This window comes from Leucopleurus acutus, assembly GCF_964270905.1.
Source record: "Leucopleurus acutus genome assembly, chromosome: 11".
In the NCBI taxonomy this organism is placed as follows: Eukaryota; Metazoa; Chordata; class Mammalia; order Artiodactyla; family Delphinidae; genus Leucopleurus; species Leucopleurus acutus.
Genome location: NC_139152.1, coordinates 45440833 through 45465207, shown reverse-complemented (window position 1 = coordinate 45465207; position 24375 = coordinate 45440833). Strand labels below are relative to the sequence as shown.

Genomic DNA, 24375 nt, shown 5'->3' with positions numbered 1-24375 from the left:
GCCATACTGGGAATACCCAGCAATCGATTCCCAATGCTTTGCCTTGGGCGCCCCTTATTCTAGTTTCTAAAGCTATAGGGAGCATGAAAGTTCGATCTGCAAGCCTGGGGCTCTCTAATTTTGTTTAAAGAAGGCTTAAAAGAGAAGAGGTTACTTTCTAACGCAACAAACTGGGACAAGGTCTGACTACATTTGTCCCTACCCGCGCCCCGTATCTCTTGCTTTTGCCCAGCTCCCGTGTCACACATCTTCTCGCGGGGCCGGCTGTACCTGGCTCCTTCCGATTGGCTGAGGTGAGCCCCTAGCCCTTCCTGATTGGAAGCGACGACTGGGAGTGCGCCGTCTTTTCCGTCGTGGAGTTTGGTTGAACCAGAGGCGCGGGGGAAAATTGGGGAAACTGGAAATTCCCGCGGAGCTGACGGCGCTTGTTCTCCCCCGTACTCGTTTTAATTCCACGCGCTCCAAAATATCCGCCATGGAGAAATCTTGGTAATGACCCAATCCCCGTAAGCATCCCGGGAACACATCTGACCCCTTCCCTAATCCCTCCCCTCCCCGCCGCCGGGGGAGAATTATGGGTAATTGATTTTTCTGGTTCCCCCAGAGAATTCTGGGTAACTAGCTATTTCCATCACGTACCCCTACCCCCGCCCCAACTGTGGGTAACTGGCCATTCTTATTTTCCCCTAGAGAATCCTGGGTAACATTGCAGAGGATTCTGGGAAATTGACTTCTCTTGGTCTCCCCTCTCAACCACCTACCCCCACCCCTAATTCTGGGAAACAAGCACGTTAGCTCCCTCTCCCTAACCCCTACCCCCGCAGTTGCTGCTCTTACTACTGATGGTTCAGAGATGAACCAGGCAAGTGAGCAGGCCTGAAGAGAGGTGAAAGGGAAGTCAGGGATTAAGTTAGTGGGGTGGTGGGGAGTACAGAGTGCCTAGAGGAGAAGAGGAAGGGACAGCACTTCTCCCACCTCTATCCCAATGCCCATTCCCTTCCTGCTTGTTCGTCCCGTGCCTAGCATTCTCACATTTTCTGCCTGCATCATCTCCTCCCTGCCGGTAAAACTTGGAACACCCTAAATACAAGTACCTGGGCCTACCCCTGACTCAGCTATCTCTTTCCCTTTGCAGGTCAGGATGTCCATTCTAGGTCCACTGGTGTCATCCTGCTGAAGGCTGGGTCAGACATCCAAAGGGGCTGTGGCAAGGGAGGGTGTGACACGGGTCTGATCTGCTGCCATCATCATCATCATCATCATGAACTTCGAGGTTCTGGACCCTGGACTAGCAGAGTATGCTCCAGCCATGCATTCTACCCTGGATCCTGTCCTGGATGCCCACCTGAACCCCAGTCTGCTACAGAATGTGGAGCTGGACCCGGAGGGAGTGGCCTTAGAGGCTCTTCCCGTCCAGGAGTCAGTGCACATAATGGAAGGTGTCTACTCTGAGTTGCACAGTGTGGTGGCTGAAGTGGGTGTGCCTGTCTCCGTCTCCCACTTTGACTTGCACGAGGAGATGCTGTGGGTGGGAAGCCATGGGGTAAGAACTGTACTCCTTTGTAATGGCTGGACGGAGATGTTGGAGGTCTTTTATCTGGTTTTAACCCAAGAACAGATGCTTTGCAGGGAGCCAGAACTGAGTTGAGGTGATGAAAGTTAGCTGGGTCTCCAAGTCAAGCCAAGAGGAGGGGAGTGGAGGGAGAAAGAGGGAGTCATAGGATCCAGAGATGCTTTACATAGGTGTTCTTTTTCAGAAGGCATCCCAGTTCTACCACAATTTGCCCATTCCATGCTTTGATTAATCTTAATAACTGTACACATCAGTTAGCCTATAGCCATCTAAATATAGTCTCTAATGCTCCTCCTCTGTTTTCCATTTTTATAATTATAGAATATTTTCTTTTCTGGCCGTGCCTCATGGCTTGTGGGATCTTAGTACCCCCAACCAGGGATCAAACCCGGGCCCTGGCAGTGAAAACGCCAAGTCCTAACCACTGGACCACCAGGGAATTCCCTAATTATAGAATGTTTAGTGCATGTTTCTGCATGTGTTACATGGAATCATTTTGTCTTTGGCTGATTATAATCTCTCTGGGAGCAGTTATCATTGTTAATTTCTTAAAATGTATCAATATTGCCAATATGCTAGGGAGCCCAAAGATTTTGTAAGAAATAACATGGTATCCTTGGTTTACTAATTTACCTTCCATAGGGCGGGAATTGTTTGTCCATTGGAATGAGTGGTTTTTTTGGGTAATATACTCAATTCAGTAGGCAGTGTCTACTGACAGGCTAGGCCCAGGGAATAAAGCTGAATAAAACATAATCCTTGCCCTCAAGGAGTTCACGGGACGAGGAAAACAAAAAAACATATGAACAGATAATTTTATGGCACTTTAAAAGAAACTAAAATGTTTCACTTAATAATTATGAATTTAGGATATAAAGTAATAAATGCCAGTGTGAAAATACGTACTGAGTGTTGGTGAGCATAGAAGAGGATTAGAGGATCTCCAGAAGGAAGTGACACCTGCGTTGAGTCTTGAAGAATGAGTAGGAGTCAGGTGAAGAAGAGGAGGAAATGCTATCTTGGTAAAAGCAACGGGGTAAAACAGTGATTCCCAAGATATTATATAGCATGATGATTGCGGAGCGCAGGAACTGTAAGCAAGTAGGGTTTACTGGACTAGACGATGAAGCTGAAGAGTTAGACATTTCTTCAGCCAGTGTGTTTTGAGCACCTTTAAGGTGCCAGACCTTGCTCTGGGGTCTAAGTTTGGAATAAGCATTTTAAAAGGCAACACAAATATATTTATGACATATCAGGTGTTGCTTAGAATCCTTAAGAAAAATACAGTGGAATAAGGGAGTTGAGGTATCGAAGGGTGGGAGGTGTTGCTATTTTACATAGTTGGTCAAGGGAAGGGCTCTCTGATAAAGTCACATTTGAGTAGAGACCTGGATGCAGGCCAGGATGTCCATTCTAATCTCCCTAGAAGGGAGGGAGGGAGCCATGCAGATATCGGGGGGAGAACATTCTAAAAAACCTCATATGCTATGCTAAAAGAGTTGGACTGATTCTTCAGTCCACTGAAGGTTTTTATCCAGAAAGACAAGGTCCGGTTTGCGTCTTAGGTGGAGTGCTGAGGTAGCAGTATAGAGTTTGATTTAAGGGGAATGGGGCAGGACTCAGTGTGCAGTATGTTGTAGTAGTTCACATAAAGTACATTGAAGGCCTGAATGAAGCCCTGTAGAAATTTATCCATGAGAACAGATTTGAGAAATATTTAGGAAGTAAAATAAATAAGATTTAAGTCAACTACCAGTGACTTACTCCACTGAGTAGATCATGGTACCATAGGGAATACAGTTCAGAGGAATTGAAATGGGGTAAAGATGGTGAATTTTTTTTTTTTAATTAATTTATTTTTGGCTGCGTTGGGTCTCCGTTGCTGCGTGCGGGCTTTCTCTAGTTGTTGCCAGCGGGGGCTACTCTTCGTTGTGGTGTGCGGGCTTCTCACTGCTGTGGCTTCTCTTGTTGCGGAGCACGGGCTCTAGGCTCGCAGGCTTCAGTAGTTGCAACACTCGTGGGCTCTAGAGCGCAGGCTCAGTAGTTGTGTCACACGGGCTTAGTTGCCCTGCGGCATGTGCGATCTTCCCGGACCAGGGCTCGAACCGATGTCCCCTGCATTGGCAGGTGGATTCTTAACCACTGCCCCACCAGGGAAGCCCAAGATGGTGAATTTGATTTAGGATGTAACAAGTTTGAGGTTCTCATGGGATATCTAAAGAGAGACATATAGTAGGTATTTGGATGTATGAGTCTTAAGCTTGAGGCAGTGGTCTGGGCTAGAGGAGAAAAGTAGGATTCATCAACTTTAAGATGAATGGTTAAAACCTTAAGAGTAGGTGAGATTATCTAGGAAGAAAAGTAGAGTGAGAAGATAGTGGGCTGGGAATAGCCATGTTTCAAGAGTGGTCATAAGGGTTGCACGTAAGGAGAAGATAGTGAGCTAAGAGTCAGGAGAGAAACCAGGAGTGGATGATGTCATAGGAGCCAAGGATGGCATGAGTTTCACATTCTCTCTATTCCAGCCTGTGACCCACAGTACACATTTCCCAGTTGGCTGGTAGAGATTATGACTTGACTGTGGGGACTTCCCTGGTGGCGCAGTGGTTAAGAATCCGCCTGCCAATGCAGGGGACACGGGTTTGAGCCCTAGTCCGGGAGGATCCCCCATGCTGCAGAGCAACTAAGCCCGTGCGCCACAACTACTGAGCCTGCGCTCTAGAGCCCACGAGCCACAACTACTGAGCCTGCGTGCTGCAACTACTGAAGTTCGTGAGCCTCGATCCCATGCTCCGCAACAAGAGAAGCCACCGCAGTGAGAAGCCCATGCTCCACAATGAAGAGTAGCCCCCGTTCACCACAACTAGAGAAAGCCCGCGCACATCAACGAAGACCCAAAGCAGGCAAAAATTAAGTAAATAAATTTATTAAACAAAAAAAAAAGACTGTGGAACATAAGAAAGCCAGCTGGCCATTGGAGGATTGGACCCACGTCCCTGACCTTCTGAGCACTGTTCTAACCAACTGAGCCATTACCTATTCAGCAAGGACATTGTGAGGATAAAATGAGGTAGAGTTTATAGAACTACTTTGTAAAGCATTAAACAAACATAAGATAGTATTATCAGTGTTTTTATCACTAAGATTGGTGCTCAGCCTTATTCCTTAGTCACTGCTAGCCAGAAAGGCCAGGCAAGAATGGAGAAAAACTGAGCAATGTCCAGTCTCTGATTTGTATCTGGGATGGCCTTGCCCCTCCACTCAGGATGTCTCTCATCTTTTTGTCCACTACAGGGCCATGCCACGTCATTTTTCGGCCCAGCTTTGGAACGCTACTCATCATTTCAGGTCAATGGCAGTGATGACATTCGGCAGATCCAAAGCCTGGAGAATGGCATCCTTTTTCTTACCAAGAACAACCTGAAGTATATGGCCCGTGGAGGCCTTATTATATTTGATTACCTGTAAGTAGTTTCTCACCTCTGGACTGGGAAAGAGGGTCCCTCACAGAGTGGGAAGTCTAGAGAATTGGAAACTTTGGAGACCCTGGCCCCTTAGCTTTTCCTCTCTCACAGGCTGGATGAGAGTGAAGATATGCACAGTCTGCTGCTGACTGACAGCAGCACTCTGCTCGTTGGTGGGCTGCAGAACCACATATTGGAGATTGACCTTAACACTGTCCAGGAGACTCAGAAGGTACAAGCAGGGCCTGAATTATTGGGGGGAGTATAAGCTGGAAATGCCTGTGATGTGTGCGACCTTTCTGTTCTTTTGGTCTGTGGGAAGAATCATTCTCACTGGTTTCTCCCGCTTCCCTCCACAGTATGCAGTTGAGACACCTGGAGTCACTATCATGAGACAGACGAATCGCTTCTTCTTCTGTGGCCACACATCTGGCAGGGTGACTGACTACGTTCCACTTTTCCTCCCACCATGGGGCCTGTTTCACCAGATATGTGATTGGGCTCTGCCTTTTCCTCATTTCTGGGGCTGTAGTTGGAGGGTGGGAGGAGTGGATTGAGTTCCTACTTAGCCATGTTATACTATGAGATTATCTTTCAAGCCTGATGTTTTCTGTTGTAAATGGGTATCTCAGAGGCAAAGGGGTAAACAAGAGCTCTCTTTGGGGTCCCATCCGGCTCTTGGCGTCTGTTTTTGCTTTTTTTTTATGCTTTAATTGCCTGTATCCTAGAGCCGTAGTTTTTTTTGTTTTGTTTTGGTTTTGTATTTTTTGTTTTTTTTTTGTTTTGTTTTTTTTGCGGTACGCGGGCCTCTCCCTGCTGTGGCCTCTCCCGTTGCGGAGCACAGGCTCCGGACGCACAGGCTCAGTGGCCATGGCCCACGGGCCCAGCCGCTCCGCAGCATGTGGGATCTTCCCGGACCGGGGCACGAACCTGTGTCCCCTGCATCGGCAGGCGGACTCTCCACCACTGCGCCACCAGGGAAGCCCAGAGCCGTAGTTCTTTGGGTAGGGGCCTCACAAGGTTGGGTAGGTGGCAGGTCCTCTTCCTGATAGCAGCGTTGGCAGATAACCAAGTTCTCTCTTCTTCAGGTTTCCCTGCGAGACCTCCGTACTTTTAAGGTGGAGCATGAGTTTGATGCCTTCTCAGGGAGTCTGTCGGATTTTGATGTGCACGGCAACTTGCTAGCCACTTGTGGTTTCTCCAGCCGCCTCACCGGCCTGGCCTGTGACCGTTTCCTTAAGGTGTATGATCTACGCATGATGCGTGCCATCACACCACTTCAAGTTCATGTGGATCCTGCCTTCTTACGCTTCATCCCTACATATACTTCTCGTCTTGCTATCATCTCCCAGTCAGGTATGAAGGGGATGTAGGATGGGGTAGGAGGAGTTAATGAGTGAAGGGGAACTAGGCACGAGAAGAAGTGTGCTCCCTGGAATTTCTTCGTTGGGGAAAAAGTAACCTTTCTGAGGGATCTCAGGGTCTCACTTAGGTTTGGTAAGAGATTAGAGCTTTTATTTTCTCCGAGTGTGAAGAACACATATGCAAAAAATATAGGTAGAGCAGGCAAAACAACTTTAGAACTGTCCTTTGCTGGGTAGTAGACCTCCCTGTGGTTTATGGGAAGGCATCAGATGGTACTTTCTCTTATCTCTAGGAATGGATTTGGGGCCCATCTTTGCTTGATACCAGGGGAAGAGGGTAGGAAGGGCATAAAAGGATGGCTCCCTTTCATCTTCCAGGGCTTAGTGGGCTTCCTTCTCCCTCCTAGGGCAGTGCCAGTTTTGTGAGCCCACAGGGCTGGCCAATCCAGCAGACATCTTTCACGTGAATCCTGTGGGGCCTCTGCTAATGACGTTTGACGTGTCAGCCAGCAAGCAGGCCCTCGCCTTTGGGGATTCTGAGGGCTGTGTGCATCTCTGGACTGATTCCCCTGAGCCTTCCTTCAACCCCTACTCCCGTGAGACCGAGTTTGCTTTGCCTTGTCTCGTGGACTCACTGCCTCCTCTGGACTGGAGCCAGGACCTGCTGCCTCTTTCCCTCATCCCTGTCCCGCTCACCACTGACACGCTTCTCTCTGATTGGCCTGCTGCCAACTCCGCTCCAGCTCCCAGGTTGTACCTCACCCCTGGGCCAAAAGGAGGGAGGGGGAAAGGGCCAAGATACCAGGATTCTCTGCAAGCCGTGTTATTATTCTACTTCTTTCCTGATTTTTGTCTACTCTCAGTATTTTCTTTTTTTTTCTGGTCCCTTGGGGATTGGGGCTGAATGGGCAGACACCACAACCTTCAAGCCCTAGAACTATGCTACATTATAGGCGAGCACCCCCTGTGGATGCAGAGATTCTGCGCACCATGAAGAAGGTGGGCTTCATTGGCTATGCACCCAACCCCCGCACCAGGCTGCGCAATCAGGTATGTTCAGAGAGGAGAGGGTCAGCCCCCACCCCAGGCCATTGGTGTTTCTCCTGTCTTTTTCCTTTGGTAGTTCTCATTAATTTTTTTAAAATAAATTTTATTTATTTATTTTTGGCTGCGTTGGGTCTTCGTTGCTGTGCGCAGGCTTCCTCTAGTTGCAGCGAGCAGGGGCTACTCTTTGTTGCGGTGCGCGGGCATCTCATTGCGGTGGCTTCTTGTTGCGGAGTGCAGACTTCAGTAGTTGTGGCATGTGGGCTCAATAGTTGTGGCTCACGGGCTCTAGAGCGCAGGCTCAGTAGTTGTGGCACACGGGCTTAGTTGCTCCGCGGCATGTGGGATCTTTCCGGACCAGGGCTCGAACCCGTGTCCCCTGCATTGGCAGGCGGATTCTTAACCACTGTGCCACCAGGGAAGTCCCTTCTCATTACTATTTGCTTTTAGTCAGTCAGTAAAGGTTTTTTGAAGCCTGCTGAATTGAAGGTACTATACTAGGTGTTAGGGTTCAGAAACATAAAAGATAGGGTCCTTGCTCTTAAGAAGTTTAGTGTTCGGTTGGTGAAGGTAAGACCTGTGCATAGCAGAAATTATTTATGTTCTATCATTAAATGCTAAAGGAATGTTAGAAGCATTCAGTGCGAGAGCTGTTTAGAGGGAAAACTGTACTCTGGGCTAGAGTGGTCAGGGAGGGCGGTACTAAAAGAGGTGGATGTTGAGCTGGAAAGGTGAAAGATGGGCAAGTAGATGGTAACAGGGGAGGCTTTCAAGATGAGAGAACAGTGTTACTGAAGTCTCAGAAGGCCTGACAGGGATTATGCTGGAGTGGCTGTTAGTATTGGGAAACAGTGAGAGATGAAGTTTGGAAAGGGGCCAGTTGTGAAGCCTTGCATACCAGTGTATAGCAGAAGTGATGCACCGAAAGGGCCATTCTGGGTGGGGTAGTCTGGTGGCGGCATGCTGGACAGAGTGCACGCGGGGGAGCCCAGTGTGGAAGCCATCGGCATTGTCCAGCTGTGATGAGGTAGGGTGGTGGCAGTGGGAATGAAAAGGAAGCAGTGGATGCTGAAAATCCCATGAAATTAGAAGGTTCAGGACTTGGTGATGATAGCTTCAGTGTTGGAATAAAGGTAGGGGGAAACCAAAGACGATTATACACATCCAACGAGGCTACCTCTTTTTAAAAACCCTAGATTCCTTACCGACTCAAGGAGTCTGACAGTGAATTTGACAGCTTCAGCCAGGTCACTGAGTCACCAATAGGGCGGGAAGAGGAGCCACATCGCCACATGGTCTCTAAGAAATACCGCAAGGTGCTGGGGGATACCAAGGAATGGGCCTTCTGGGATGTGGGGAAAGGTTCCCGGGGAAGGGGGTCACATGAGAAAGAATTGAAGGGCTCATTCAGGAAGCCTTCACCTATCACTCTGGACTCAGGAGGGAGGTTTGGGGGAAGGTTATGGCTACTGCAAAGATTTAGGGGACTCTGAGGGTGTCTTCCTCTTGCTCAGACTGTTTTTGCTTCAGGTGACCATCAAATACTCCAAGCTAGGGCTGGAGGACTTTGACTTCAAACACTACAATAAGACGCTGTTTGCTGGATTAGAGCCCCACATCCCCAATGCCTACTGTAACTGCATGATCCAGGTAAGGCTGGGTGTTCCTGCGATTTGAACATGGCTACTGCTTTTCTTTTTCTCTGTGGGCCCCCCAACTCCTCGTCTTTTTCCAGGTCTCCCCAGCCAAGTCCACTTAGACCTCCTCTACCATTCTTTCTTGCCCCTCAGCCTTCAGGTCTCCTCTGTGAGCTCTGCTTCTTCAGTGGACTCCAGCTCTGTATTCTCCACCATCTCTTAACCTTCCGATTTCTCTTCCTCCCTGTACCAGTTGTCTGCATCATATCTCCTGCTCTTCCCTCCAGGTGCTCTATTTCCTGGAGCCTGTTCGCTGTCTAATCCAGAACCACCTTTGCCAGAAGGAGTTCTGCCTAGCATGTGAGCTGGGCTTCCTCTTCCACATGTTGGACCTCTCCCGAGGTGACCCTTGTCAGGTCAGTGCCTGGAGACCTGGGACAATAAAAGGGGAAGGGAGGTGGACAGTAGGCAGGGTCATCACTCTGCAGATGGCCACAAAAGAGAAAATAACCCTTTTCCACCAACACACTTTCTGGATTCCAGGGCAGTAATTTTCTTCGGGCGTTCCGCACCATTCCTGAGGCCTCGGCCCTTGGTCTGATTTTGGCTGACTCGGATGAGGCTTCAGGCAAGGGCAATCTGGCCAGGCTCATTCAGAGGTGGAATCGCTTCATTCTCACTCAACTGCATCAAGATTTGCAGGAGCTGGAAGTACCCCAGGCTTATCGAGGTGCTGGAGGCAGGTATGGAATTGGGACAGGAATAGTTAAAGCCCCCATGATAAGCCCCACTGTGACTTAAAGGGTCTCCTAACTCCCTCAGTGTGCCTATATTGCCCTCCCCACTCTTAGCAGCTTTTGCTCATCGGGAGACTCTGTCATTGGGCAGCTGTTCAGCTGTGAGATGGAAAACTGCAGCCTCTGCCGCTGTGGCAGTGAGACCGTGCGAGCCTCATCCACCCTGCTCTTCACGCTCTCCTACCCTGAGGGTAGCAACACTGGTATACCCTGCAGCTGGGTTGGGGAGGCTCCCCCAGATGGCCTGTAACATCAAGGAGAGGGTGTTGGGGGGCTAACAGTGGGTACAGGGAGGACCTGGAATGAAGCATCCAGTTTCCCCTCAGATAAAACCGGGAAGAACTGTGACTTTGCTCAGGTGCTGAAGCGAAGCATCTGCCTGGAGCAGAATACACAGGCCTGGTGTGACAACTGTGAAAAGTACCAGCCCACGGTGAGTGGGCTGTTGCACTGGACTAGAGTCCTGCCATGTTGGGGACTCGGCCATGGTCTCATCTGGGACTGGCTGGGTCAGCACCACCATCCAGCGATCTATAGGGAGTGGGAAGAACTCCAACTGGAGGATGCAGATCCAGGCTTAACTGTTCATGTCCAGGTTTCTCTCTCTGTAGGCCGCCTGCCATTCCTTGTTTGTTTTATCCTCTCAGATTCAGACCCGCAACATCTGCCATCTCCCAGATATTCTTGTCATCAATTGTGAGGTGAACAGCTTGAAAGAAGCTGATTTCTGGAGAATGCAGGCTGAGGTAAGGACTGAGTCTGGAAACAGGACTTTAGGAGTACCTTTTAGTTCTTCCCTTTTTTGACTTCCATATATGATTAATGTTCCTGAGGAATTGGATATTTTCTCCTTTGTGTTCAGGTTGCCTTCAAGATAGCAATAAAGAAGCATGGTGGGGAAATCTCCAAGAATAAGGAGTTTGCTTTGGCTGATTGGTAGGTATTGTCTATAGAGTGGTCAAAGGATTGAACTACTCAGGGGCTTCTCTTGTCACTGGTCAGATCTCCTCAGAACAAATTTCCAATTCTCCTGTCCTGATAGGAAGGAACTAGGGAGTCCAGAGGGCATGCTGATGTGTCCCTCCATTGAGGAGTTGAAGAATGTCTGGCTTCCTTTCTCCATTCGAATGAAGATGACCAAGAACAAAGGGCTGGATGTTTGCAATTGGACTGATGGGGATGAGATGCAGGTTGTTGAAAAACTGGGAAGAGGAGGGGGAATAAGGGAGAGAAGGTCCGGGAATTCCCTGGCGGTCCAGTCGTTAGGACTCGGCGCTTTCACTGCTGGGGCCCTGAGTTCGATCCCTGGTCTGGAACTAGAATCCCATAAGCTGCGTGGTGCGGCCCAAAAAAAAAAAAGAGAGAAGGTCGGGGCAGAAGCAAGGCAAGGGGAAGGTGGAATTTAGCATAGGGGAAAAAAGGGAATAAGGCCTAGTATTCACCAGTTGTGGGCTTTTCCAGAGTGACTCAGTTCAGTGTTGGGAGTCATAGATGGGCTAGGATGGAAAGAACCCACCCTCGTCCCCCATCCCTATACCCCAGACTCCCTGTCCTCTATCCCCATTCCCCTTCCTTCCTCATCCTTAAACTTAGCTTAGCAGCCTGGGTACCCCCCTCACAGTGGGGCCCAGCCAGGGCAGAGGAGGAGCATGGTGTCTATGTGTATGACCTGATGGCTACTGTGGTACACATCCTGGACTCACGCACAGGGGGCAGCCTGGTGGCTCACATCAAAGTTGGAGAGACCTACCACCAGCGCAAGGAGGTGAGTGAGGTAATACAGGGCAGGGACACTCCTGGTGGTGGCCACAGTGGAGTCCCAGGTCTGTCCTTATCTTAAGTCTGAGCCAGAATGCTCCAGCCATCACTTTGGCATCACTGTGTCTCTGTATCTCCACAGGGTGTTACCCACCAGCAGTGGTATCTCTTCAACGACTTTCTCATTGAACCTATTGATAAGGTTAGTTGTAATACATTCCGTTCCCCCTTTCATCTCCCTTTTTTTTAGCATCCTCATCCTCAGTTCCTGAGAGAGTGCCAGGCAGATTCAGAGGGAGGGATGGGGCCTCAATAATAAAAAGCAGAGCTAAAAATAGCACCTGAGTCCTGTCTTCTCTCTGACTTGGGATAAAGGGAAAAGGGGCATATATGTAGGCCATTAAGTGCTTTTTCTTTTATAGCATGAAGCTGTGCAGTTTGACATGAATTGGAAAGTGCCTGCTATCCTTTATTACATCAAAAGGAATCTTAATTCCAAATACAACCTGAACAGTAAGTGGTACAGTGTAGCTCCAAGGGTGTGGGCAATTAGATTGGTCTCAGGAAGAGATCTGGGAAATAGCTTGTTAAGATTAGGACTGGCGACCAGTGTTAATATTTCCAGGGACAGTAGAGCAATTCCTGCTCATTAGGCCTTAAATTTAGAATCTGGAGATACTGAGGGTGTCGAGGGAAGAGGTGATGGGGGGGAAGTGTGATCAAAATGGCTAAGGTTATGATTTTGAGACTAACCATTCTTATCCCCAAGTGAAGATCTCTTTTTTTGGTGATGAACTCCTTATTAAGTCCCTTTTTGATGCCTTTAAACCATAGTTTCTCTGTAACTTTATTTTTCTGGATTTACTAAGGTAAAGTCTAAAGTGAGAATCTTATTCCTTCCTCTCTGTTAACTTTTTTGGCTTTTTTTAGCATATTTCCCGATAATTTTCTGATTTGACCTGTTCCGTCTACCGTCTACCTCCTCTGTCCATCAGACATGATCTTTTTACTCACATGCTTTGATTATTGGGATAACAGTGTAGACCTGGTCTCTGGTAGCCACTCCAGCTTCCCTCCCCTGGTCACTTCCCTCTCCCGAGCCATCTTGTCTTCTGGATTCTCCCTTCCAGTTAAGAACCCCATCGAGGCAAGTGTTCTGCTGGCTGAAGCCTCATTAGCACGGAAGCAGCGGAAAACACATACGACCTTTATTCCCCTGATGCTGAATGAGATGCCACAGGTTGGGGACTTGGTGGGCCTGGACGCTGAGTTTGTCACCCTTAATGAGGTAACCAAGACCAAAAAGGGTGGGGTGTTAGAACAGAACTCTGGGGATATTAGGAGTCATAAGCATTTCTCTGATTTCCTTATGAACTCTTCTCATATAGGAAGAAGCAGAGCTGCGCAGCGATGGCACCAAGTCTACCATCAAGCCAAGCCAGATGTCAGTAGCGAGGATTACCTGCGTTAGGGGCCAGGGACCCAATGAGGGTATCCCCTTCATTGATGACTACATCTCTACCCAGGAGCAGGTAATAGGATGTGGAGATGCAAGTGAGAGAGACCCTGTGCTTATATAGAGTGCCCTAGAACCCAGGGAAGAGTGGCAGGGGGAACTGTGCACCTCGTTTCCTGGGTCGCTTGACCTTTTCTCTATCCCTAGGTGGTGGATTACTTGACTCAGTACTCAGGGATAAAGCCAGGAGACCTTGATGCCAAGATTTCCTCTAAGCACCTTACAACTCTAAAGTCTACCTACTTAAAGCTTCGTTTTCTCATAGACATTGGAGTCAAGTTTGTGGGTCACGGTCTGCAGAAGGACTTCCGGGTCATCAACCTCATGGTTCGGGCAGGGCTCTTTTAAGAGTCTTTCTTTGTGTGTGGGCCCCCCAGGGTATACATTGTGCTTTTGGAAAATGGGAAATTATGGATCCCCTACCTTCAGTCTCCCACTCTTTTATCCCTGGCAGGTGCCCAAGGACCAAGTCCTTGACACTGTTTATCTATTTCACATGCCCCGAAAACGAATGATTTCCCTGCGATTCCTTGCTTGGTACTTTCTGGGTGAGTTGCTCTGCCTTGTAGCTCTTGCTGTGGTCAGCAAGAGCATGAAAATGTGTGAGAGGCCAAGGGGAGTAGCTACGACCCTGGGTTAGTGGTGAGAGTTACTGATGGATTTAATTAGCTTCAGTATCCCTTCTGTGCACTAGGGTTGATGTTTGGCTCTTTCCCTTAAGGGTAGTCAGGTTTTTGTTGTTGTTGTTTATTGGGAGTTGGGAGTGTGAGTAGAGGACATGTCCTTATCTCCCTTTGCTAGGCCCCAAACTATTCCACCTCTACTTTCCCCAGACTTGAAGATTCAAGGGGAGACCCATGACAGTATTGAGGATGCCCGCACAGCCCTTCAGCTTTACCGAAAGTATCTGGAACTAAGCAAAAATGGCACTGAGCCTGAGTCCTTCCACAAAGTGCTCAAGGGCCTTTACGAGAAAGGCCGAAAGATGGACTGGAAGGTGCCTGAGCCCGAGGGCCAGACAAGTCCCAAGAGTAAGGCCTGGGATGGGACAGGGGAAACTGGACTGGGTGGGTTTTGATTGTATATGTGAAGATTATACCCACCGTAATAAGAATGATGATGATGTTAACAACAGTACCGCCCCAACAGGTTGTAATATAAAGCACTTAACAGTTTACAAAGCACTTAATCCTCAAAACATTCAGTGAAATTGATTTTATTATTGAAACTCTCTATTGGTCCTAACCTCTTCTTGCCAAGTTCTAAAATGTTTGGGGCAGGTCCACGCCCTCTTTCCTCTTGCATTTTTCCTTCATAAGAAGTGCCCCAGGTGCTTTTTCTCCTCTCATCTTAGGAGTCAGTGCTCTTTGTTTTGTCTCTGACAGATGCAGCTGTCTTCTCTTCAGTGCTGGCGCTCTGACCTCACCCTCTCCCAACGAACAATTCCCTCTCCCTTCAGTCTTCTGTGGCCCTAGAAGTGGGAGATGGCTTCCCAAGTTGGCTATACCCTGTCTACTTCCAGAATTGGACTTGCTCAGGGTCTACAGATGGTGCTATTAATAGAACTGGAATGCAGCAGAACTGTTGCAAAGGGTCTAGGAGCCAGATTCCTTTTTCATCCTTTGCAAAATAGTGGGCCAGAAACAGAGTCTAGAATTGACCCAGATGGAAAGTAATTCATATTCTTAATAGATATCCTGGGTAATTAATGCCCAGGCAAAGAAGCTCCTGGAACCAAAACTCTCAGTTTCTAGTTGGCTAAGTACTGAAGTCCCGGACAATGACAGGATACAACAATAGCTCAAGACCTAGCTTAAGTCTGACTGCTTGAGGGTTGCCTGGAGGGGCCAGCATTTAGAGTCTGGTGGTCCCAAGCAAACCAGTGTTGCCAACATTATTATTGCCGAAAGGGCCTTTGGGTCCTAGACAAAGCTTCACTGCTGGCTTCACTCCTGTTGACAGCTGAGAAGCATCTGTCTTCCATCCACTCTCCTGTTCCAGGTTTTGTTTTCTTGTTATTTTTTAAAAATTTTTGTCTTAAACTGCATGTTTTATAAAATAAAAACAAAAATATTATTGAGTGTCATCTATCTCATTAGAAATGTGTGCGTGTGGGGTTCTCTTGACTTCAGCTCTCCTCTCTGTGTTTCTGTTACAACTGGAAAAAACTAAGGCTTTCAAATTTACACCCAGAAATGAAGGTAAAACTCTGGAGTCCAAAATTTAGGATATTGGAGGAGAATGCCTTTCCTGGGCAGTGTTAGGTCTTTGCTGTGGCTGCCTAGAACCCTAAGGTCGGGTTCTTTTAAGACGTACAGTATGGTTTCCCTGTTACGTGTAAAAGGGGAGCTGGAGAAACTGACAAACTACAGGTCCCAGGACATCTTAAAATCTGTAGCTACTAATAAAGAATCTGTGTGGTGCCGCAGTGCTTCCTGGGGGATGTAGTTTTCTGGGGATTGAAACCAGGGCTTCTCACTGGCTAGCGGCACACCTTTCTTTTTGAAGGTCCGAGCCCACCTAGATTGGCACGCGCGAGCCTGACCGCCTCCGTGCACCACGTCAGGTTCTGACTCTGCTTCAAGCCACTCCTATTCTTCGGCTGACCGCCCCCCGTGGTCACGTGGAGCTGCTCGCCACGCAAGTCTGGGTCCTGCGATCCACCGGGGTCCTTGCCGCCTGGGAGCCGCTCCTACGCTGCCTGTTCGCGCGAGAGTTTGGAGGGGCGGGTTTGGGGTCCCTCTCTAGTGTGGGACTCGTACCGTAGCGCATCTGAGACCTGCTTAGGCGTCCACTTAGGGCTCGAGGTGCTGGCTCAGGCAGTCGCCGGGGCACCCCGTGTCTGGAAAGCGCAGGAGCGCTCTGGAGAAGCCTGGACAGCCCCACTTTCCCGCAGCCAGGTGCTAGGGTCGGGAGCTAAAGTGAGAGTCCGTCTGTCTTCCAGCGCCTGGGCCACGGCGGCGGCCCTGGGAGCAGAGGTGGGACGGATGCGAGTGGCACTGAGGGTCGGGGTTGCACTGGATAGAAGGCAGTGGTGGGGTCATTAGAAAGGGGGCTGGCCCGCACGGGGAATAGCTTATAGGCTGGAGGTGGGGATGCAGCAGTCTCGGTGCTGGGTCCAAATAGGCCCTAGTTATCGAGTGCTCCTCTCGTCAGCCAGCCACCTCGCCACCTCCTGGCCAGAATCAGCTACTCTCCTTGCCAGCAGCTCCTCTGTGCCTGTCGTCCTTGCTTAATCCTAGCCACCAACCCATGGCTGCCACATAGCCCTGTGAATCCTAGGCAGCGGACGCTTAAGTACCAACATCCAAGGCCTCACCTGTCGACGTAGTGTCTGGGGCTAAGCCCCACGTTCCGAGCTCAGCGCTCTCACCCACCGCCCCGGAGCGTCCGGAGCCTCGAGCGCCAGAACAGAGGAGCCCCTTTGTGTCCGGGCCATTTCCTGGAAAGTAGAGCCAGATCACACTGAGGCCTTTGTAGGCCTTGGGATGAAGGATTGGGCGGGGGTGGGGGTGGGGGGCGAGGTACAGGGGAGAATGGAGCTGGCTCCTCACACCTATGCTTTATTCCAATCCAAACCCAGGTGGAGCAACCCCATTGCGCTAAAGATGAAGGGCTGGGGTTTGCTGGCCCTGCTTCTGGGGGCCCTGCTGGGAGCTGTCGGGGCCCGGAGGAGCCAGGATCTACACTGTGGAGGTAAAGGCACAAAAGAAACGGGAGGAAGAGTGGGTGGGGAAGATAGAGCCTTGGAGGGCATGGGATCCAAGGCCTGGGAGAAGGATGAGTGGAAGTCCCTGGGTTGATTCCTTTCTCTCCCCACCCCCTGCCCCCCCTTGCACCAGCTTGCAGGGCTCTGGTGGATGAACTAGAGTGGGAAATTGCCCAGGTGGATCCCAAGAAGACCATTCAGATGGGCTCTTTCCGAATCAATCCAGATGGCAGCCAGTCAGTGGTGGAGGTAACTGACTGTTCCCCCAAATAAAATAGCTCACTCTAACTAATTAAGAAGGACCTTAGTTTAATAGGAATGTAGAAAACATTGACCCACATAGGTATCTAAAAGATTGGGCTGTCTTATTTGGAAGAGGCTGGAGGCTTATACCCTATGCATTTGCTTCCTTGGCTCCAAACCCTAATACTTTATTTCTGTTGTAGAAGTCGTTAGCAGACAGGGAACCTTGATCAGCCCCCTTCTCCACATCCTTAATCCACGTGACTTGTGTTTTCACTATGGCAGTATGGTATACAAACAAACATTCATTCGAAAAAATAGGTCTTATCCTTACATTTAGGAAATTTATTTCAGGTGGAAACATAACACAGACAGAAAGCTGTACCCTGTGGGCATTTGGGAGATGTTAAGGTTATGATGCTTGTGAAATGCTTTAATAGTTGTTATCTTCAAAGCCCATACTGCCTCTCTAATGCTCTCCTCCTATTAAGGGCAGGTATTAGCCTCATTTTAATACAAAAAAGAAAGTCATTACCTTACAGCCATAAGAATTAAAAGAATTCAAAGGAAGAGAACACATAGTTGACTAAGGTTAATCAAAGAGGTTGTTTATTTATAATTTGGAGCTAATGACACCTATTTTATTTTTTAGGTTTGTATAATGAGGTAAATAAGATCACATATTTGAAAGGACTTTGGAACTACACAAATCATACTGTTTTTAAATTAGGGAAGGCTTTTTAGAATAGGTTGGTTGAGCTAGATTTGGAAGGAAAAGTAAGGATATAAATTACTAATGTACAGAGGTAGAAAAATGTGACCCAAGGCTGAGGACATTTCTAGGTGCCTTATGCTCGCTCAGAGGCCCACCTCACAGAGCTGCTAGAGGAGGTATGCGACCGGATGAAGGAGTATGGGGAACAGATTGACCCTTCCACCCACCGCAAGAACTACGTACGTGTAGTGGGCCGGAATGGAGAATCCAATGAACTGGACCAACAGGGGATCCGAATTGATTCAGACATCAGTGGCACCCTCAAGTTCGCGGTGAGCTATGGGAGTGGGTAGCCAGTTCTTGGAAACTAGGGGAATTATTGGAGAGCCCAAGTGGAAAGTTGGATTAATGTCCTTGTCCTCCTCTCTGGAGGTGGAGACCAGAGGCTTCCCTTGCTGTCTTCTCTCACTCCTTTCTCCCTTGGGTTGACAGTGTGAGAGCATTGTGGAGGAATACGAGGATGAACTCATTGAATTCTTTTCCCGAGAGGCTGACAATGTTAAAGACAAACTCTGTAGTAAGCGAACAGGTAAGCTATTCCCACTTTACCTCCTGTCCTCACATCCCTGTGGAACCCACATTCTCTAGTGTGTGTCCCACCCCTGCTCCTCCAACACCCCCCTAATACCCCCTCCTCCAACCTCTGATGTTAGCTCAAGAGTTGGCTTCCATTACTTAGGCTTAGGGACTTGGGTTGTTCCTCTCCATTCTTTTCCCGTTGGCTTTCAGAATTTGTGGCTCCCTCACCTGAGTGAGATACTGGTGAGAGGACGGTGGGAATGTTTTGTCATTTAAAAGCATATGCTCCGGGGACTTCCCTGGCGGTCCAGTGGTTAAGACTTCATCTTCCAGTGCAGGGGGTGCGGGTTCGATCCCTGGTCAGGGAGCGAAGATTCCCACATGCCTCAAGGCCAAAGAACCAAAACATGAAACAGAAACAATACTGTAACAAATTCAATAAAGACTTTAAAAAATGGTCCACATCAAAAAATCTTGGAAAGAAAAAGCATATGCTCTGAAAAGTGGTGGTCAGTGTGTGTGTCAGTTTGTTTTGGGATATTTTCTTGATAGTGGCATATATCAGTATGAGAGTGGCATTTTCTTTGAAACTGTCATGTGCTATTTGCAGATCTATGTGACCATGCCCTGCACATATCGCATGATGAGCTATGAACCACTGGAGCGGCCCAGACTGACAAGCTTGATGGATCACCCCCAGGAGGGGAGAGGGTGGCAATGCCTTTTATATTATGTTTTTACTGAAATGAACTGAAAAAATATGAAACCAAAAGTATGAACCGTGTTGTCTTTTCATGCCCAGAATTGGCCCTTAAATTAGGCTTGAAAATAGGAGATTCCAGACAGGAAAGAAAAGGGAAGGGAAGGAAGAGCTTTGGGAATGGTATAGCGCTAAAGGAGGAGGAGCCTGAAGCTTTCATTCTTTTGTTATCTGAGATTCCTGCTGGACTCACAAACTAGATAAGCATTTATTCCGTGCTTATTCAATTTGATGTGTTTAGAGTCTAATTATAGTGAGAAGAGGAACCTCTATGAATAAGCTAGGGAACATAAATAAGTGTATGGTAGTATAGGATTCTAGAAATTACTTGTATTCATACTGATGAAACATAAAGTAAGATAGAGCTCAGTCCTGAAGGAAATGGATTTTTCTACCCTCCCTACCCTTCCAGATGGAGGGATTGGCAAGAGCACACAGGAAAGAGCAAATGGATGTGATCAGCTCAGCTGAAAAGTAAGGGCTTTATCAGATAGGGAGAAGTGAGGTAAGGAATGTTATTTAAGGAAAGGCCTTGCTTGCTGGTCTAAGCTTTCAGATTTGATGCCAAAGCAACAGTAAAGTATACCTTTATCATCTCTATCACTAGCCATTGTCAATGTGGACCATAAGTGTGTCCCCATTTTCTGTGTGTAGAGATTCTGTACTGGGGCATAGGGATGAAAATATAAAGGATACCTTCTTTGAGGAGATTCTTAAACACCCTAATCCTGAGGTGTGGCTGACTCAGGGTTTGGAATGGAACATTTGTCCCAGGAATGCCTCAGGGAGAGAACACCCGTTATTCAGGTTTATTACATTTCAAAGACTTTCAGCACTTTAGAATCTAAAGGCCCTTGGAAGTCATCTAGTTCACCTTTGTAGATGAAGTAACTGATTTTACAGATAAAGAAACCGAGGCCCAGAGAAACCACAGGTCCTCAAGTCCTGTATGTAGTGGCAAAACTGGATCTATAAGCTAATGTTCCCAAGTGTCAATCTGATCTAATATAGCTGTGAAGTAGCTTCTGTTTTACGTCTTCTTTTTCTCTTAATACCTTACACTAAGCCTGGCACACGGAATGAATGTGTTCAACAAAGCTTTCTTGTACCACAAATCCCTATGAAATCTAACAATTAACTAGCTCAGAGCAAGCACCCTGATATTAGTTGACAACTAAATTCAGGGTCTAGTGCTAATTCCTTCTTCTCTTGTCAGTCATAAGAAATGCTGTATCCTGTCAAATCAGTTTTCCAGACCAGCTGTTACTAAGCTTTATTTCTTCTGTGATGCACGTGAATGATGTTCACTTGCTTCATTCCCCTATGAGTATACCCAGGATTCTGTCTATTGCTGCTTGGTGTCTGTAAGTTCTTTCTCTTCCACCAGAAAGCTTATCAGAAATGTAAGTGAGAGTACTCTTATAGGGAACTTGAAGCTGTTGTAATTTACAAAAAAAGCAAGTTATTTGCAAGTTTTAATAAATAAAACAAATTTAATGTTAATCAGTAACAAGTTACTTGTGATGTTCCTCACTAGTTTGTCATTGGCTGGAGAACAGCCGTTAAGAATTCTCCAGCCCAAGAGTCTTTGCCATTGGGACACAGGCGTGTGTCTTACATAGGGAAGAGTGGACATTATCATCCTTGACTTGATCCTCAGGAGGATATACTTTGCATATCTCTTAATTCATGTCATAGGTTAGCACAAGGAATCCATGAATTTATCTGAACCTTTCTGGAGGCTACTAAAATTATTCTAGCCTAGTATTCGGTAGAGCATATACTCAACCCTGCATATCTGTTTACACCTTAAATTTTAGATACCTCGTAAATGAGTTTATCAGAAAAATGTTAGCTTTTAAAGAAATATTCCCGAAGACAGTGTGACAGTGTTTTTTGTTTTTTTTGTTTGTTTGTTTGCCACACCACGAGGCTTATGGGATCTTAGTTCCCCAACCAACGCCGGGCCCTTGGCAGTGAAAGTGCAGAGTCCTAACCACTGGACCGCCAGGGAATTCCCAAAGACAGTGTTAAATGAGATCCAGGTGTGACTAGGAAAATGTATTATGTGAAAATCTAGTCCTTAAAAATAAGTTTTAGAGGATTTGTTTTTGCTGTGGAAAGGATTCCGAGCAAGAACAAGATTCCTTTAAATATAGGACAGAGATGAATAGCAAGGGAAAAAGAACTAGTATATGTTAAATACTCATATAACAAGCGCATACACACACTTATTTAATCTTTACAGCTCTAACAAATACTAGATGTTACTCCCATTTGCAGAGGAAGAAACCAAGCTCAAAGAGGGGTGGGAGAGCCAAACTTCAGCCCTAGCAATCATCTTATCCCTAGGCCGATGGAGTCTCCATGTAGTCCCCAGTGGCTCTGTAAAGTACTACTTCTTTTATTTGTTTGAAAACTACCTTCAAGTTTGAACACATGCCCTCTGAGTCTAATAATCTACAGTGAAAAAGCACTATATCCTCTTTTCAGCCATTTTCCCAGCCTGATTATTCCTTGTAAGAAGCCCATTCTATCCCCCTGGTCTTTTTAGGTGCTAAATGTTTGTCTCTCCTTACCTGTATTCTGGGAAGGTCGTCATTTATCATGTATTTCAGGTATCTTTTTTTTTTTTTTTTGGCTGCACCCCACGGCTTGCGGGATCTTAGTTCCCAGATCAAGGATTGAACACATGCCCCCTGCATTGGAAGCGAGGAGTCCTAACCACTGGACCACCAGGGAATTCCCTATAGTTCCTTATCTTTTAAAATATCTTTAAATATAGCAACACACTGAGCTAATGTGCCCAAGAGACTGTTAACAATGACTCAAAGTCTCCTTCCTGAGTTGCAGCTGATAATTTACAGTCAGCCCCATATAAACAATACAGCTTAGTAGTTAAAATACAGCTTCTGGAGTGAGGCCAACCTAGGTCTGAATTCTAGCAATGCCAATTACAAGCTATGGTCCTGAGTAGGATACTTTATCTAAACCTTGGTTTCCTCCTCTGTAAAGCTACTACCATTACCTACATCCCTTAGAGTTGTGAGGATTAATTAAGGTAATGCATGTACCACATTTAGATAGTTTCTGGAAATAGGAAGTACTTAATAAATTTTAGCTGCTACCCATTAAAAAAAGGAGTTTGGTTTACTGATATGAGTTTAAGTTCCATCTGCATTCTCCCACTTATCCTTGGCCACCAGGGGGCACCATTGCCTCTGTCCATTTTAAAGAGGTCATTCCAAACGTCAAGATGACCTCGATGCTTACCCTTCTCTCCCTTGTCCCCTCCAGTTCTCAGGCACTTAGTTGTATTTGGACCTAGAGTTCGCTTGGCTCCTTTATTCATGCTAATCATTCTCCCTTAACTTTCTTCCCATCTCCCCAGGTCCCAACCATGTTCAGAGAAAGGCTCTAAGCCAGCTCCTGGGAGATACCATTTAGTCCCTTTGAGTCCTGGGCTTTCCCATTGGCCTTATAGCAGTGGATGTCAGGACTGAACAACTTCAAAATAAGTCCATAAAGTCCTCAGGACACTAGGCTCCAGGACACTGTGAGCATTATTGTTCCCCACCCTTCCTCCAATCACTAGAGCTCCAAAATAGGTTACCCTTATGGCCACTCCGTAATTATCCCTTTGGTAGCCTCACCCTGAGAATGCCTCCTGCCACTTGGGGCACTGGAGCTCAGTCCTCTGGCCTGCGGGCTAGTCTCTGTGGATAATTAACCAGAGAGAAGAAACCAGGTCAGACTATTCTAGGGTTAGGAGGAAATCCTCTGTGAGATGCTAAATTGGGAGCAAATATTGATCAGTGGAGCTTTGAAGTCACCGAGGAGATAGCTGAGGTCAGTGCTCCCCTGGGGCGCTGCTTGGCTTCTCTTTATGAAGTTTCTAAGATCTACCCATCTGATCCCCAAGCCAGAGAAGCATTGGTTGGTAGGTGTAAAACTGAGTATAAGGAAACCCCGGAAGAGAAAACGCCATGTTTCTTTCTCTTTTTCCAAGTCCAAGCTATAAACTAGGTTCTTTATAAACAGGATCTGTCTAAACCCGGCTTAGATGGTACTGAGACCTCTGAACTTTGTTACTTCTATGTGAGGAGATAAAAGGGCTGTCCACTTGGGCCTTGGGTCATTCCTCTCTGCCCTTGGGTCAATGACAATGATATCTTAGCAAGGTAGAAAGGTCCTAAGTTCTTGTCTACCCAAAAGAATGAGTCAAGAATGATGTAGATCACTTCAGTGCCATGGTTCATTTAATGGTCTCTGGGGAGCAGAGGATAAGAGTGTATCGAATATAGCCAAGCAGGTATAAAGGTCCAGAGGCCCTATGGGAGTGACAGGAGTGATGTGACAAAAAGGGAGGTGATTTTGGATGAGGGGTTGGTCTGCAGCTCCTGATATTTTGGCTAGATGTGGGGTGGACCGTTTGTGTGGGGCTATGTGACTGGAGTGGCAGTGAGACTTATACCCAGGACCCAGAGGCTCTGGACTGCACTGGAAAGCTTCATATTAAGGGGGCGTTTGTGAGACGGGTTTCCTGGCATTAGTCACAGAACTGACAGCTGGCAAAGACCACTGGATATTCAGGCTCCTGCCTTTGCTTTCCTTCTCCACATTCTGGGTCTGTTGGTATCTATAATACCATGGCTTACCTCAAATGATTTCCACCAAGTAGCTAACTCGGGCATCATAGCCTGTGTCCACATGATGTCACCTCTATGGCCATTAAGTCATTGACCAAAGACGTTCAAGAAAGCACACCAAGGGATTAGGATCAGTTGTCGTGATAGTGTATTAAGGGGTTGGCTTCCGAGGACCTTCAAAGGTCGAAGTCCTTGGGGCTTTTTCTCCGATAGCCACCTCACAATTAACCTCAAAGGTGTTAAGGATAAGGGGAAAAGCCTAAGTAAGTTAACTGAGTTCTCAGGCACATACTTAACCACCTACACGCTTCCCCCGCCCATCCACCGTTAATTAGCTTACCCCGGACGGTCCAATCCTCCCAGCCACAACTGCTGTCAACGTCTTAGGGCCCGCCCCCCCATGCACACTGGACCAATGGCTGAGCCCGGGGCGAATCCCTTGAGAGGGGGCGGGAGCGGGTTCCGGGCGGTAGGCGGAGCCTCACTGAGGACCCCGGGCTGGGCGCCGCCGCCGGCTCGTTTACCCTTTCCCTCAGCCGCCTCCTTTCAACCTTGTTCCCCTCGTCG

General features: G+C 47.6%; 2 protein-coding genes across 3 annotated transcripts; both read left to right on the top strand.

Annotated features, from left to right (window-relative positions):
• Positions 1-364: 364 nt before the first annotated feature.
• On the top strand, positions 365-15223 carry PAN2 (poly(A) specific ribonuclease subunit PAN2). Of its 2 annotated transcripts, none has more exons than XM_082850944.1 (26): positions 365-489; positions 1136-1543; positions 4868-5037; positions 5149-5269; positions 5397-5474; positions 6126-6393; positions 6809-7151; positions 7355-7451; positions 8642-8761; positions 8976-9095; positions 9370-9498; positions 9626-9825; positions 9934-10070; positions 10206-10312; positions 10527-10625; positions 10742-10815; positions 10922-11069; positions 11501-11644; positions 11780-11839; positions 12060-12150; positions 12768-12925; positions 13026-13169; positions 13301-13480; positions 13608-13701; positions 13987-14184; positions 14539-15223. In XM_082850944.1, the coding sequence occupies exons 2-26, from the start codon at positions 1262-1264 to the stop codon at positions 14571-14573; spliced, it is 3597 nt and encodes a 1198-aa protein (XP_082707070.1). In that variant the 5' UTR covers positions 365-489; positions 1136-1261; the 3' UTR covers positions 14574-15223. The 2 variants fall into 2 exon arrangements, with proteins under 2 accessions (XP_082707070.1, XP_082707069.1); XM_082850943.1 differs by having other exon boundaries at positions 9934-10082.
• A 478-nt stretch (positions 15224-15701) lies between these two features.
• Positions 15702-19631, top strand: CNPY2 (canopy FGF signaling regulator 2). Its single transcript, XM_082850591.1, has 6 exons — positions 15702-16131; positions 16737-16849; positions 16996-17111; positions 17949-18152; positions 18313-18409; positions 19010-19631. The coding sequence occupies exons 2-6, from the start codon at positions 16762-16764 to the stop codon at positions 19051-19053; spliced, it is 549 nt and encodes a 182-aa protein (XP_082706717.1). The 5' UTR covers positions 15702-16131; positions 16737-16761; the 3' UTR covers positions 19054-19631.
• The last annotated feature ends 4744 nt before the right edge of the window (positions 19632-24375 follow it).